The 16884-nt window shown below is 37.4% G+C and overlaps 1 protein-coding gene across 9 annotated transcripts in view; it reads right to left on the bottom strand.

The window, feature by feature from the left end:
* ARMC2 (armadillo repeat containing 2) overlaps positions 1–16884 on the bottom strand; it is a 69411-nt gene that overhangs the window by 10425 nt on the left and 42102 nt on the right. For 8 of the 9 annotated variants that reach the window (XR_014691726.1, XM_084515198.1, XM_084515199.1 and 5 more), the window contains 4 exons: positions 15253–15352; positions 3935–4256; positions 2374–2496; positions 376–489 (listed from right to left, as the gene is read on the bottom strand). Coding sequence is in view for 7 of the 9 variants with exons in the window: in XM_084515198.1 (XP_084371324.1) it covers positions 376–489; positions 2374–2496; positions 3935–4256; positions 15253–15352 (659 nt within the window). In the remaining 2 variants the exon portion in view is untranslated. Of the gene's footprint in view, positions 1–375; positions 490–1673; positions 1942–2373; positions 2497–3934; positions 4257–15252; positions 15353–16884 lie in introns of those variants that run through there. The other variant, XR_014691727.1, reaches the window with a different exon arrangement.

The following is a 16884-nucleotide window of genomic DNA, read 5'->3' as shown; positions in this document are numbered from 1 at the left end:
GATTTTCATTTCAAATCCAATCACTACAAACCTGTAGGACTTGAGGAAATGAAGGAGTGAAGGGAAATTCAAAACGATAGTCTTCAGGAAAAACAGTGGTGTTTTTTTTTTTAATTTTTTTATTATTTTTTTGGTAGTGTTTACCTTAGTGAAGGTACACCATGGCACATTTTTCCTACTCCAATATTTCCATTTCAATGAAACTGAAATAAAATGGTGTTTATAATGACTACTGTTGGATTCTAAGATTGGCATAATTTGCAAAATATCAGCTAAAATTGCTTCTACCCTTTAACTCAGACATCTTATTAGAAATTTTGCTTTTTTAGAACTACAGACATTTAAAAACAGGACTCCTACAAATGCAAAACTCACCCTTTTTCTGTACGATGAAGTCACAGATCTCATGATACTGGGAAAGATTGCCAAAGACTCTGACAGCCTCCACAACTCCATCCATACTGTTGCTCATTAACAGCTTTAAAAGCACTATTGGTTTGCAGAGAAATGAAATAAAAACAATTACTTGTATATCACAAATGTGCTTGGCTTTTTATCAGTAGATATCAGAATGCAAGCAGCAACAGCAATAAATATAATGCATGGGAACATTTATCTAACTGTCTGGTTGCAGTGAAGGGCATGAGCAGATGGTAGAACAAGCACTAAATTGTGTAGGGCTTTGAAGATGAGACAAAGAGCTCCAATATGGGGCTAAATGCAAAGGAACAGATGAGGAGTTATGAAGATGGCCTAAGCACAGTTGCAATAATGGGAGCCAGTTTTGCTATACAGTTTTGAGTGGGCTTATGTGAAAATCCAGGAAGACAGAACAAAAAAAATAAATGTTGTAGTATCTAAGAGAATTGATTTAGATCCTGAACAGATGGTCTTATGGTGGGACGTCTCTTTAAACTAAAATTATTTTCTGACATTAGCTCTGTTTTCTTTCAGTGCTGCTACAACAAGCAAATGCATTTTCTCTGAACAGCTACTTAATATTGCCCCTGGTCTGAAGCGCTTACTTGCTTGGTGGTTTCCTGCTTAGCAGTTTCACATATGGTTAGCATGCACCTTCAGCAGACAGAATGAGACCTTCTGCGTTTCCTAGGAAGAGCTACCATCACAAACAAGCAGCAATGTACAAGTAACAAGAAGCAATTTTACATTTTACATTCAGCAGTCTTCTCTGAGGAAGAAGTGAATCACTGAAATCAGCGCACCATATGAAGGACGCAAATCAGTGAACCCTTAACCCTTCCACCACAGAGAAGTAAGAGAAACAAAAAGAGAAAAGAGGTTGGCTTCATCCTCATTACTTCCTTCTTTGAATGTTGCAATACTGAACATGCCTTGAACTTGTCTCAAAGAGACAACAGAAATGACCGTTTTTTGTCTTTGGGATCCACCCACTTGTATCAGGCAGCAAGTATTCTCAAAATGTCTCCTGAAGGAAGCATGCTGGTCTTCTATCTAAAGGTTTCATCTCTGCTCATTTCAGACAGAGGAAAGGTGATGGGACTGGTTCCACACACCAGCAATAAAAATGGGAGAGGGAGAGCGAATGGGACTGAAAGAAAAGACACGTGGTTCCACATTTCTCCAGCTAGCATTAGCAGACAGCTGGCTGATGGGGGATAAAATGACTCATGGTGGAACATCAGAGCAGTTACCTAGATAGGGAATGATGTCCAGCAGTCAGGGCACTAGGCTGAGAGCCATAATATTTTCTCCTACTCTTTATTCTGCCAGTTTTGTGAACTTCAGCCTCTGCTTCTTCCCATACCTTGCCTATTCAGAGTGTAAGATTTGCAAGATAGAGGCTTGTTGTATAACAGTAGCCTTTTGTGTAATTTTAACACAATGAGTCCCAGAACTCAGACACACCACTGAAATATGACTGTTGTGTGATTCTCTCTCCTCTGATGTTATAGACAACTCCTGTAACGGCAACAGATTTATAATCCAGACACAAAACAACTGCAGACACAAAATTTTGCAGGTCTAGGAGGTAACAAGAAAAAAAAACAAACTTCTTACCATGCTCTGATTAGAAGTAAAAAGCAACGTGATTATTTTGGTTCAGGCATATGAATTTGGAACAAGTCTAGCAAAAACTGCTACACAGAAAACAACATGGCCAATTCATTTGGGGAGAAAAAGGGGTTTGTCAACAACCTAAATATTTCACAAAGTCATATAGTTATGTTCCAAAGGAATCAGAAATCACTATGGAAGTAATTCAGCCCTATGACCTTCATATTCCTGCAACACAATGCCACAGAACACTGTCAGTGTCTTGATTTTCTGTGGTATCAAAATCTAGCATGCATAACTTCCACTATTAGAAGGTACTGGTTTAAAAGTCCTTACTTTCAGCAATGTGTAGCTTCTTGTCTTGAACAGCAGAACCCTTCACTTTGTAGAAGGATAAGTTGTTGATTGTTGTTGCAGCATTGATGACCAACTCCTCACAGACGTCAATTGACTTATATTCTGATATGAAAAAAAAAATAAATGTATATATACCCACATGAGTAACTTAAAAGTGTATTACAGTTCAGAAGCAAACTGAATCATAGTTAACACAGACACTATTCGAGAAAACTTTTATTTTTCATTAAAATGGCAGAGGCTAGCAGGAACAGCTGATGCAAAATGGCGACACAAAATCATGCTTTCTGACTCTTCATCAACAGAAATCATTGTGACTAATGTAACATTGTGTGAAATCTAGTTAAAAGATTTTACAGATCCTATTTACTGTTTTCAGATGGGACCGAGGAGAATTTGCATGCAGAAACAGGCCTGTATGATAGTTATCAGACTGCTGACACAAAGAAATACTGAAGACTATTACACTGAGATGTCAGCTACTATAAGACATTGAAAAAATAGTGTTATTTAACAATATCTGAAACATTCTCTCAGAGTTCCTGACAACATTACCAATATAAAATTTCCTCTTATACTAGCAAAGCTGAAAGTTGCATTTCTTGATTTTCTGAGGTTTCTGCCCTCAGAAACCAAGGGTGAAGGAAATAAAATTTTCTTGTAAACTAATATGGTGCTCAGCCAAAGGGGAGCAGGTCAGAGAGAAGCTTTGAGTGCTTACACAAGGATTAAGACAGTTCCAACCCTAAAAGCTCCCACAGGGCTTAGGAAAGAATGGATGAACCTGTGAGTCTGCCTTTGTCTAATCCTGCATGGCTGGTGGGTAAGACTGGTAAAGTAGCACATAAACTGCCTGATTGTCTCTACGTAATATTTAATGTCACCCACACAAATATACTGAGTTCTTTGAAATTTATCTCATCACTGCTAACCTCTGTTACTGGGAGAATGGTCTGCTTCATCCTAACCTATGTTTAGATTTCCAAAGGGATTGTTAAGTGGTAAAGAAAATGCAGTCCTAAAACTCGGTTTAGAGGTGAAGGGACTATCTTCCCTTGAAAGAGATTAAGGTTGGAAATCCCAAAAAGGATGAAAACAAAAAGAAATTAAGTTTTTGGAGGCTACTAAAAGCCATAAGAATAGGAAAAAAGAAGAATACTCAATCCAAGAACAGTCATAAAGCTGTGAACCTTAAATAAAATATAACAATGAGTCCTTTTACACATGAACTCTCACAGTGAGATGTACTTAAAATAAAATTCTAGTTTGCTTATCCTTACTGATCAAGTCTGCAAATCTTATGACTGAATTAAACACTTCTACAACCTCTTTCCACAGACACTGAAAAGTCAATGCTCCCACTTTCTCAAACAGCATTTTACAAAATACAATTTATGAATACCAGCAAATTGACTTTGCTATTTTAGCAACAGAATTGATTCAAGTATGGCTTGATCTAGATAAAAAGCTCAAGTAGAAAAATCCTAAACTCTCCCTCCAGATTGAACACAGGAAACACACACAACATAGATGTTATTACCTAGTACTGTAACAAGCAATTCTACAACACGATGGGCAGCTGCCAAAGCTGCTCCTACACTGGGGTGAATGGAGAGATTGGCCAGCACTCTTATCAGTTTTATCAGAACATCTTCTGCTTCTGAGGGATGTTTTGTTTGTTTTTCTTCTTCCCTTCCTCTTATATGGCACCATTTCTCTGCATTCAAATCAAGTTCGTGGTAGGTTTGAAATAATGATATCAAGGTGTTAAGACTTCCTTTTTCTTTAAAAAATTGCTCACGGGCCTGGTTATTCTCTGCTGTTAAATTACCAAGAATGAAGATGATACGGATAACCAAATCCTGCAATAAAATAAGGAAACCGTGTTACTTGAAAACATCAGAAGCTATTAACTACTTGTAAAGAAGATAATACTTAATCTGTTCCACAATTTGGTTAGTAACAGGTCCAGAATAACTGAAATAATGCCAAATATAGCAACTAGAAATAATTTCATATGCTACTATTTCTCCTAACCCAGTTTACAGAAGAAATTCAAAACATCTGACAGATCTAGTACACCACTGGGGCTACTAATTACTAATGGTATATGCTTAGTATAGGTAATCCATTTTTATCAAGCCCACACTAATTTTAAAACATCTTAAAATATCACTTTATATACCAGAATAATCATATGAGCCAGACCTTACTAAACTTACAAGTATGCAAATGTCAGTTGTATGGCCAAAGACTGCCACCTTCTCTAGGCCTGTTACCCTTTGTAGAGGTTAAACTACTTCACCTTGCTTTGTTACTGTTAAATCCAGGTCATTTCCTTGTTAACTACAATTGCTTATAGATTGCTGAATTGTTTGTTCAAGATTTTTACCAGAAATTTGACTCATCTGTTGTTCCCCAGTTCCCCCTCCTTCTCCTTTTCCGGAGAGGTGCCCTACACCCTTGCCATCCTGCATAACTTCTCAGGAATTCCAGAGACATCACCCACCCCTTTCTGACCTCTGTAAGCACCACGGGGTAAATTTCATCAGGCCTAGCTGGTCTGAGGACACTTAAATATACTACACACCACTTAAAGAAATTCAGACTGGAATAGAGATTAATCATTTGAGCATACTTAGCCCTTTCCAAAAAAAAAAAAAAAAAAAGAAACAAAAAAGGCATTTCCACATTTCACTATTCACAGTGTCATGTCAGTAGTTCCCACCTTATCTTCCAAACACTGTAGCAATTACTTCCTCGTTGTCTTCTTGCAATTATCTACGGAAAGTTTTTGCTTCTTTTTATGTCCCCTTCTAGTTGCCTCCCACTGTGATTTTTTTCCTGATTTTGATTTTAAATATTCTTGCTACCGTCTTACTCTTATCATCGGTAAATGAGACCTACTTTCTGGTTTTATATAGTATCTCAACATCTCATGATTTAACCAAATTGCTCTCTTACAGCACGTCCTATCCCTGCCCTTCAGTGGGATATTGAATTACATCTCCATTTACTTTGTTTCTGACAGACAGCTCAGCTATTTTTTGCCAAGCCTAGTGGATCTTAATTCAATGGCATTCTCCACCACTACCACCTTTTTCTTATTCACCTGTATGGGAGAAGAAAAAAACATCCTGAAAGTCAGAACCAATCCAAGTGCAAACTAATTAAAATATGTTCTTTTGTCTCTTGCATCTAAACCTACTAATTTTCAAAAAGTTCATCTACTCTTAGCTGCTAGACTGCTGTACTTGTATTAACACAGCATTTTGGTGTTTTTGTTAAAAATCAATCGTTCTAGTCACAGATATTTTAATCCTCCATGGTATGGATAACATAAGTTAACCAGACACCATCCAACTTGAAGCATACACAGCGATACCGAAGGAATAAAGACATGTAAGCAGCGAATCCTTTTTTTCATATATCTCCTTATAACTAAGTTTCAGGTCGAAGTCTTTGCCACAAGACATTGGCACTAACATCTACTTAAGGTCAAGAAGATGAATGCTATCCATGAATTTGAGAAGCTGTCTCCGAAGGGAGGAACAGATTCTCTTCTCTCTATATTTAATACAATTGCTCTGTGGGACCTGTTTCCACCTTTTTATTTAAACAAGGCATCATATTTTTGCTAGCATCTAAATGTCATCGAGACAAAAGTTTTTTTTCTGAACATTCTCACTGACTAACCACTAAGAGCTTTCACCTTTGCTGGCACAATCCCCAATTCACACAGGCTATAAGAATTTGAAACAAACAACTGATGAATCAGAAGGGAGAACTGAAAAAAAAGCAGGCAGGCTCGTTTGACTCGTTTATATTGACTTGCTAATTTTGGTCAAACCAGTATCAGCCCAGCAACTGTTCTACCCAATCAGCAAGGAGACAAACAGGTACAGTACAGCAATCAACTGATATTTTGAGAAGTGTGATCTCAGCTGTGCTTTCCACCTCCAAGCCAGCAAAACAAACTTCTCAAATACAGCTTCTTTCTAGCCAAGCACATCCGGTTTTAAGAGCATATTACCAAAGTTTCCTTATCTTCCGGCGATAATTCAGCTAGCAGAGTCAAAGAGAAAGCATGTCATGTAATGCTTTAAGGTTCAGATTATTTTGGGCTTTTTGTGTTGTGTTTTTTTTCCCAAATGCTCTTGCTGTAAGCACTGCAAGAGTAACAAACACCAGCTTGGAATTGCTGGGTAAAGGAATACATGCAAAGATGGATGGTGTTTTGAAACTGCTTGCAAGACTAAACGTGTACAAGGCCAAATGTTTGGAATATTAGCTGTATATGGAGTTTCAGACCCTCTTGGACATCTGCAGAAAAATCATACATGAGTCATTTATTAGTTTCATTTATATGATATGTAGGTTTTAATATGCATGGCACTAAAAGCAAATGAGATTATAGATAGGAATTATGTTTGGTTATTTCATCTTTTTATGCAGAGGCATTCATGTGAGGCACACTGTCCAGAGTGCACCCATACCTAATGGGAAGAGTATCCATGAAACCACACAATTTCACCTGTAAAGCTAACTTTGAAGAAACATGTCAAGAAAAGCTCCAGAAGGAGACATTTTTTTTCTTTTCTTCCAATCTATCAAGATCCTTCAATATTTTCCTATTTAAAGGGGTAAATGCATCGCATACCTCATCAACATCTAAGTCTTAATTTTCAGACAACTGGAGCCACGTACATTTTATTGCTGGTATAAAAGATTTCTTTGATTCTCTAACTCTAAAAACCTATTCCTTGCACTGTGCTAGTAGCAAGGGTACTCAGTGTACTCGCTGAGTCACAGAACTTGACAGCAGTTGATCTTCGCAATTAAAACGTATCTGTCTTTCCATGTAAATCATGATGAACAGAGCTACAAACAGTACAGGTTTACTTATCAGTAAGAAAGGACAGCCAATTAGGTCAGTGATTTCCAATTAAAACAAGACAAACAAAGGAGGGAAGTTTTCCAGAGTTTGTACACACTGGCCAAATACCTGTTGTTAGTCTGTCTGGACCCATCAGAAGGGGAAGGGTAGTATTAAACAAAAAAATCAAGATGCCAGCAGCTCCCTATCTCCAGCTGTAAATGAAATGTGCTTTTTCATGGTACACACAATCAGTAGCAGTAGGCAAAATTTTGCCACCTGCCAAGCAGTATAAGCTGCTTCTAGGGCTCATTCAAATCCATTTACAAGTTTGTCTTTCTGCTTTTTTAGGTACCCTCGGACAGAAAAACTGAGGCTTTCTTTGCAGGGTCTGATAGTCTAAAGACAGACTAGAAGAACGTAGTTATATGTCACAGAATTGCTAAAGTTGGAAGGGACCTGTGGAGGTCACCTTGTCCCTGCCTGCTCAAACACAGGCACTCAGAGCTGCTTGCCCAGAAGTACAGATTTGTCTGTATCACATGCCACAGGACCCTACCCAATAGTTTCTACACCCCAGAATCAGTTTACGTAAACTTTTCAGGATAGGGTTCACTTAACGAATGTTAGTAATGATGAAGTCATGCCCTTAGGTTTGTTTGTAGGCACCTGGAGATCTGGGAAAGGTAACAAAGAAAAGCAAGCACTTTGTCAAGCAAACAACATTTGATGAAAGGCAGTACATACTCTCTACTGAAAAACATTTCAGAAAGCACAAACTGAAAAAGTTCAAAACTATATCCCCCATAGTATTGCTCTAACGATTAGTGATCTACCTGGTTACAACCTTACTTATTACTAGTTTGAATTTGTATAGCCTCAGCCACTATTTCTTACTATCTTTTTCTCTAGATTTGAAGGATGGTCTCTGAACAGAAATGTCTTCCTTTGCAATTCTACCAATAGTCAGCTTGCTAATGAGCTGACCTTTGTCACTGATAAATTGATTTGTTTAATCATGGGGTGTTGTTTTCTTTCCTTTTTTTTTTTTTAATAATAATTTTTGTAGTTCTTTTCAAAGCTTGAAAGCTTTGAGCATCTTTTGTAGAATATGAATACAAAAATATGGCAAAATATTTTAGTGAGTGTCCATCGCATTAAGCAGTAATACCATTTTATAACGCAATATTCTAATGTTTACCTATCTGATAATTACTTACACTCTTATTATTGATGAGAGTATTATTACTACTCTTTTGTACCCTCTGGTACACCAAAACAACATGCTTCTATATGATATATGCCAATGAAGACTGGTTGACTACTAACCTTGAGCTCTACATTCCTTACCATTCAAAACACATATTTTGCACTCTTCTTACCCATTTTTCCTTTTCTTTTAGACCAAAAAGAAAAAAAATGCTTATACATCACTACCAGAATACTAGGAAGACGCGAATAAACTATCAGTTCAGCCTACTGTCAGAAATCACACTATAGGGAAAAGGTGGCCTTATGTGGTTATTCAGATTTATTAGCAGGAAAATTCTTTCATAGTTGTCACAATATTTATCCTAAAAATGGATATTTCCTTCTTGGAAAAAACCAACGTGTTAATTCAGGAGAAAATGAATGGTCAGTTATGAACATACAGAAAACGCAGGAAAAAATAATCATATGAGCCAGACCTTACTATTCTTGCAAGTAAGCAAATGTCAGTTGTTTTTCAACGGTTGATTACTATATCCCTTTCATGGCCTTGTTAATTATCCAGGACACTATTATGCTGATAAGATAAAGAGAAAAGAACCACATTATCTAGACCAGTTCTTCACAGGGTTACCTTGCCGAGCATTTCAGCAGAAGTGGTGGCACAACCAGCACTCACTACTTTCCACTCGCAGTTTGGTTCCTGCCCCATGTTGTTTCCTGAGTATTTGTGAGTGAAAAACCATTTGTGTAAACAAATTAGACTGGGAAGTGATGCAGGTCATAACCCAGCAAAGGACTGCTTTCCCCCCCCTTCATTTTTAGGGTTATTGGAAGCTGGGTCAGTTCTATGACCTGTTGCATCATGCAGTCACACAAACAGCTGTCCTCAGCCCAAATGAGGGATGGCACAGAGAGGAAAAGTGAGTAACAGAAGCACAAAAAAACACTTATGTCAGCACTGATGACCATTTCTTTAGAGGCAAAGCTATGGACACAAAACCACAAGCATGATTCATCTCTAAAAAATAGAAATAATTAAGAATAAATCAATAATAAATCTTCAGTATCTCATAAGACAATGATGCCACTGAGCATCACTGAGTTCAGTAACACTCTCAGAGCATCTCGGAGGCAAACATGCAAATCAAAACTAAACATAGCTGCAGCACTGGACCCTTGTTAAGAGCCTGTGGTTGTGGTAGGCTATTAGATGACATACTTCATGTGACTGACTGACTGAAACAGACACTGGGTTCTCGGGAGCTCATCACAAAATTGTCCATAAGCCACCCAAAGAAACCATCCGGGAAGGCCAGTCAGTGCATGCAGACAATCCTTTGCCTAAAAAAGTAATGCTAAAAACAAAGTAGAAAAATTCTCTGCATTTACAGGCCCCGTCTGTGACAGTCTTCCCCACTACAGCAATCCAAAAAGCAAAAAGGACTTTCAACAGCCCTGTGAGTCTTCTTCTCAGAGGGAGACAAGAAAAACTCTCACAAAGAGAAGTCTGCTTGCTCACAAAACTAATTTGGGACCTGCTACTTGGTCAATGCATTTGGGAAGAAAGTCGGGCAGCTCCAGGCACACTGAACCCAATAAATGCAGGCATCTCCTTAGAGAGGATGACAAAGCAACTCCAGTCCATTCATTCTTCATTCAATAGAGTAAATTGTGTCAAACTGATTGTTAAATCAAACAGGTAAAGCAGCACACAAATTATAATTGTAAATTAGTGCAATTTACTGGCTGACGCAAGAGATAGAAAAATAATAACAAACCTTTTCATATATATCGGGACCAGGACATTTGCCAGAATCTGTAGAATTTACTGATGATCAGAATAAAACAGGAACATTCAAGAAGAAATTGTCACTGCAGAGAAGCTAAATGAGTTCCTTGCATTGATTCATGCCCACCATGAAAGCAAGCAGGGAGATTTCAATGCTGTAGTCTTCTTTGAGGAAGACTCAGAGGATCTGTCGAAAACTGAAGTGATCACAAGCACTTTTAGAGAACAAGCTGACGAAACAAACAGTAGCAAATCACCAGGAACAGAAAATCACCCAAGAGTTCTAAAAGAACTCATTAATTAAATAGCTTAATTACTAACAGTGAAGTGCAACCTCTCATTCAAAACTGGCTTGACGTCTAAGGACAGGGTAACAAAAATGAAATCTATTTGCTAGAGAAGGATCAAAGTGAGATTCAAGTCTGGTGTCTGTATGAGACAAATTTGAAGAAACCATAAAAAAGAACAATAAAATTTATGGGCAGTTGAATAAATGAAAGCAACTTTAAGATTCCTAAATCCTGACACCCAATTCTTAAGTTCTTTGAATGGATCAAGAGACATAAAGCAGATGCATCTGATACAACCTGTATGTCTTTCCAGAAACTTTTGACAACATCACTCAACAAAATTTTAGTGAAATTAAGTAAGGGAGAATGTTCTGGTACAGGTAAGTGTTGAAAGGATAGAAAACAGTAAATTACGGTTTCCTGCAAGGGCAGAATATGGCCAGAGAAGTTCCATAGGTTTCTGTGATGGGCCCTGTTGTGTTCAACGTGTCCATAAACAACATGGAAAAGTGGGAAACAACAGGGATACAACATCCTGTTGATGACACTAAGATATTCAAAGTATCAAAGATAAAGGCTGACTGAAAAGCAGAAGGATTTGTAGTCATCTGGTAATAAAATAACATGAAATTTAAATGCAGACAAACATGAAATGATGTGTGTAGAGTAGAACAGAACAGCCACACTTTTACATACAAAATTACAACCTTTGTACCAGCCATAACCACTTGTAGAAAGATTTTGGGGTTAGTGACAGATTCCTCATGGGGTTGTATTGCTCCCAGGAGGTCAAAAAACAAGTCAGATATTTAGAATCACTGGGAAACAAACTTTTGCAAGCGTGCAAATCTATGATCTAGCTACATCTTAAGAGCCTCATTTGGGTCCCCTCATCTCAAAAAAAAATGCAGGGCACAGGACTGTAAAAAGTTCTCAGCAAAGCCATAGGAACATGTAATGGTATGGAATAGCTCTATATCAGAAACGACTAAGCAAGCAAGGACTCTGAAGTATAAGCAAGGTCTCTTCACCCTGGAAAAGAGGGAACTTGAAGACTATATGACAAAGGTCTATGAAGTTAGTGTGAAATGAATGACTAGTGATTAAATATTTCCCAGCTTTTCATTTCAAGAACAAGAGGGTATCAAATAAAGATAGTAAAGGCCGAATTCAAAAGAAGAAAGAGAAATTATTAGTGCATTGGTTAGCTGCTACTCCTTGTCAATGGATATTGAGTATTTTAGAAGTTTTTATGGGGTATTTAGCTCCGTACTAACTTGTACAGGGGAGACTAGGATTTCATGGAGAAGTCCATTGAGTTTTGTTTCATACACAGAGAACCCCATCTGGCTGAGGAAGTCTCTAACTTGGAAAAAGCTAGGGGGTTGGTAAGTTTACATAGGAAGTATCATATAGCCTTGCTCTGTTTTTGTTGTTCTCTAGCCATCTGATTTTCACCTATTGATTACTAGGCTGGATGAACCTTTCTTATGACCCAGTGTAATTATTTTTTGCTTAGCAGACACAATTGCCACATGCAGTGATGTCAGATGCTTACCAAGTGTTTTCTAATTAAAAAGACTAGGCTAAACTGAAGTATAAAGAGACTCTTCTGTACAGCAGTCACAAGATCTCTTCTATGCAAATTTTAGCATCACACCCTGTGTTTGTGCCCTTCAGATTGAAAACAGCCTCTTAACCGTATGCTGATGAAGGATTATACAGATGCTGGAAGGGCCCCAAAAGGATACCTAAGCTCAGGCAGTGCCTGACCTACTGACAGAAGCTCCTGCCCTGTTTAGACAATCTCCCTGTCTTAAAAGCAGAGCTTCCTCACGGCTTGTAATATTAAGCACAGCCTGAGAAAATCATCTTTACATAGCTTATCTGAAAAGATACTGATCTGGGGAAGAGGAACAGCACCTTGTTCAAAGATTTTTGGAGATGGGCAGAACACCAGACTACAAAGCTGAGTAGAAACAGAAGCATGCAAAGCTCACCCTACAAGATAAAGGCTCTACAGGAACAATTCTGACAGCTTTCACGGCATCTGGCAGCCACTGGGGACTTTTTTTGTTACTCCACACAAGTACGCTCCAAAAACAAGCACGAGTGAAGTCCAGCAGAACTCGTACTTCAGATGCCTTGAAAAGCACTGCTGAATTTGAGTCCCACCTTGCAGATCCATCTTTTCAAATCCTCTGCACTCCCCTCCTTACCTAAGATTGACACATGGAATTAAGCAAGTCTCATCAATTCAGTTTCTTTCTCACAGAGTTAAATTACTTCTTTCTCATTCTTTCTGATTCTTTTACCCAAGAGAGAGCATGAGCTGAAAAAAAAAAAAAGAGCTGAAACTGCAGTGTGGTGAGAAGAACAGAGTCTATTTGGGTGGCAGCTGTGGAATTCAGTGTGTGGTATGGGAGCAAGTCATTAGTCCCATTTCCAGTACTCACAGTTTTATTTTCACGATGTCTAATGCTTATTTTTAAAGTCACAGATATGGAAGCACTTGAGAAAGTCTGACTGTTGGCTTTCTTTTATATTTTATTTTTCCCAGTATGTTTCTAGCTGTCATGATTGCCAGTAGAAAAAATATGAACTTTACAACCTTAAAATTCAAAAAAACACACAGACTTCCTCCTTCTTAACGTATCAGTTCTCGGTCCTGAGGATTTTGAATGGTTTGAGTTAATAATACTGATTTATCCTCCTCCTTACTTCTTCCCACAGCAAACAATTTTACCCACACTGCTGTTAGTTGTTTTCTTTTCAAAAGATACCAACTCACTCTATAACTCACTAGCTGTCAGCATTTTGAAAGAAAGATTAGCAGTGCCAACTGTATCCCAGCAAAATCGCTCCCCCTTCTCACAGCTCAAATGTTTATTATACAGTACAGAAAAAATGGTGCATTGCATTCTCCTTGTTCCTCCTGATTGTGCTGGGTTTCACTAAGCTGACAAATGACAGTTTCATGGTTCTTTAAAAACTGCAGGAAGAAATAACTATTCTGAAGACCCTACATATATAATCATCATGTTATAATGACTAAGTTGGTTTAATATACAAGCTATTTCTTTACTAATTTGTGTTTTGATAGACAATTTAACAAAAATCAATGCTATTTAGTGAAGAAAGGTGTATTTTAGAACCACTTAAGAAAGCAGATATGAGAAGCAAACTTCTGAACATTACTTGAAAACAAACAATTTGAATTTATATATATGAGCCTAGAATTCATTATAACACGAAGCTATTATGCCAGGAGCTTATACAAGTTCCTGTCAAAATTAGAGATGAAGACTGAAACGAAGATGCTGCTCACTTTAAGCTCCTTACTCCCAGTCCGATCATTTGTTGAGATTTTAATACAGTGCTCACAAGGAAAACCAGCTATAAATCTAGTGAAATACCATGCTTTCAATATTTCTCATATTGTTTACATAGCATTTTACTGAGTGTCATCAAAGACTATATAATACGAGAGTAGCCTGAACCTAGAAATATTCAGCTCTGCTGCTGAAATGTTAACCAACAGACATTTATAAAAATGGAAGTCCCTTAATCTCTCTCCCTCCTCCACATGTACTATCATAGAAAACAGGAAGGCAGGTAAACAGGAAAGGGAGAAATTATTTTTGTATTTGGCAAGAGAAGGAATTGATTGTTCAGCGTAGCTGATATTGTTACCTTCATTAACTGCCTTTAACAATAGCAGCACAAAAGGCCTCCTTCCAACAATTCACCAGGAATTACTGAACCTGTTATAAATTGTACAGGCTAACCAAATGTGCTAAGCTAGTTTAGATGCTGGAGCGGTTAAGAAAGTTCCTCACTTTTAAAAATAAACATAATGCTCATTGTTCTGAAACCTCATTCCACCTTTGAAACATTTATGCTTTAGATAAAAATTATTTTCTCCTTAAATCTTACCTGGCAATTGAGTAATTTGCCACACGTGTGGCACTCTGCTGCTACCAACGTGGTAATCTTTAAAACTGTGATTCTGCACCAAAATCCTAGAGCCTAGTAACTCCAGTAAACATAATAAAGATCACTACAATACAGCAAAATAATACAGCCAACACCTGATCCTTGAAGTTCTAATGAAGTTGGCAACAAGTATACTCTCTATATAATTTTAGCTAGCAATATTGAGGCATTTTGACAAACTCTAAACACATACTTCTGGGTGCATGTTCCAAATGAGGTCTTACAGGCATGTTTGTTTTTTTTTTCCTGGTAGAAGAGAGAGATTCTGATAACTTGTTCCCTGTAAACTGTGTAAGGTTTCTTCTGCTTTCAAATTGTTTAGCTCTGGAAAATTCACACGTCTTTCGGAGGGCAGGAAGGCAGAAGAATCCCTACAATTTCCTACTATTAAATTTTCAAATAAACTATTTGCTTTAAAAAGTATTTTTTTTTTAAACTAAGAAAAACAATTCAGTACTCAGAGGACGCATGCAACCAATAGACAAGTTAATCAACTGTCCGTCTTCTGTATTGCTTTGAATTTTTAATCTAAGTGATTTCACTTCAATTATTTACTACTTAAAATGCTGTCAATCCTTTAAAAATTTTATTTGGAAAATGCGTAAAAGTAGGTCACAGAAAACAGGCTTACACACAATAATGCACAGACACATCAGAGGATTAATATATAAAAATCAAGAGATGAAAAAACTGACCTGCTGCTTCTGGTGTTTGCTTAGTAGGGCTAAAAATAAGATGTAACATCTGGAGCAGTCTGCTAAAGCTGCACAGAAGTCATCATAGGAAGAAAGTTTGCTACAAAGGTACAAAAATAAAATACAAATGAATAAATGTACTTTTTTCCCCACAAAAGATTAAAAAAGTAAAACTAGAAATCATTCTGCTTTTGCATCTCAGAGCCATGTTTTCCAACAAGTGGAACGAATGCCAATACTTTGACTTCTAATAAAAGGCAAACTGTCACATATGACGATGAATTCTGGAAAGAAACAAATGTAAGGAGCTTCCCAACCTGCCTGCCATTTGACACAATAAATTAACAGCAGCACTTCTTAGTATTAAATGGAAGAACCATAAGGTGACATGGGAAGACAGACGAAGAGGAATAAAGGACTCCCTTCCTAACACAAGCCTAGTAGAGCCCAATGTCAGCACTGACGGAGCATCTCTCTCACCAACAAACATGGAGAACAAACCTTGCAGTCACAATATTTAGTGTCCAATTACAGCAAGACTTACAAACTAAAAGAACTGAAGAATCTGAATAGATCTGAGCATGTTCTCCAAGGAAAAGCTGCCTAAAAGCTACTGAAAAAGAATTATTCTTCCATATTACTGGAAAACAGAACAAAATTCAAATCTGTATTCCATACTGTATAAAACTTTTTTTTTTTTTTTTTTTTTTTTTTTTTTTTTGTGATTGCAATTTCCAGGAAGCTAATTAAATTGATTTTATGGCTAATTTGTATCCTTAGAGCATGCAGATCACTGAATGTAAGAAAAAAAAAATTGAAGCAGCAGGAAATTTTAAATAAGACAAATTACTTTTTCTCCATGTTGAATTCTAGATCAAGTAGATGCCCTTGTCAGAATTACAGTGCAATTACAAAAACATTACCTAACCAGCCACACTTTCCATGGCGTTTTACCAAGTAAAAGAAATGCTCTCTTCTTAGAGGTAGATATGCTCTAAGTGATCTGTAATCACAGCTAGAATTTTACTAATTTTTAGAAGTACTAATTTTACTAGAATTTTACTAATTTTTAGAAGTAAAATCAGAGAGACAAATGCAGACAAGGTGGCATGGAACTGAGGAACAATTCACACACTTTACAGAGAACACACACAGCAAAGGAGCAGACTTTGCCTGTTTTTAACTCTGGGAAGGGAGGAATGACAGATTGTTATGTAGCTGCTCTTCCAAGTGCAACCCAATCTCATCTATCAAGGAGAACGTGATGGATAATTTGGAGGGGCTGAATAAGGGGAAAAGTCCATACCAGGATGGCTGCTCAATGAATGTGGAGCCACAGGCAACATGACTCATGACAGTAACAAAGCAGCAACAGCAAACACTTCACCCAGAATGGCATTCATAAATTGTGTTCATAATCCAACTTCTCCTGAAATTGCCAACAATTAATTTCACAACTTCTATAAAATCCTCAAACTGTTTGTAAGTCCATTTAGCACTGGGTATTGCAAGCTTGTGCTTGGTAACTGGAACCTTTTCAACTGAGAAACTATTGAGACTACAAAAGAATCTTTTGGGGGTGATTCACTCACACTGATCTCCCCCTACTAAAGCACATCTTGGGAAGCAGCC

Source organism: Aythya ferina (assembly GCF_964211825.1).
Source record: "Aythya ferina genome assembly, chromosome: 3".
Taxonomy (NCBI): domain Eukaryota; kingdom Metazoa; phylum Chordata; class Aves; order Anseriformes; family Anatidae; genus Aythya; species Aythya ferina.
This window is presented reverse-complemented; position numbering and strand designations above follow the sequence as displayed.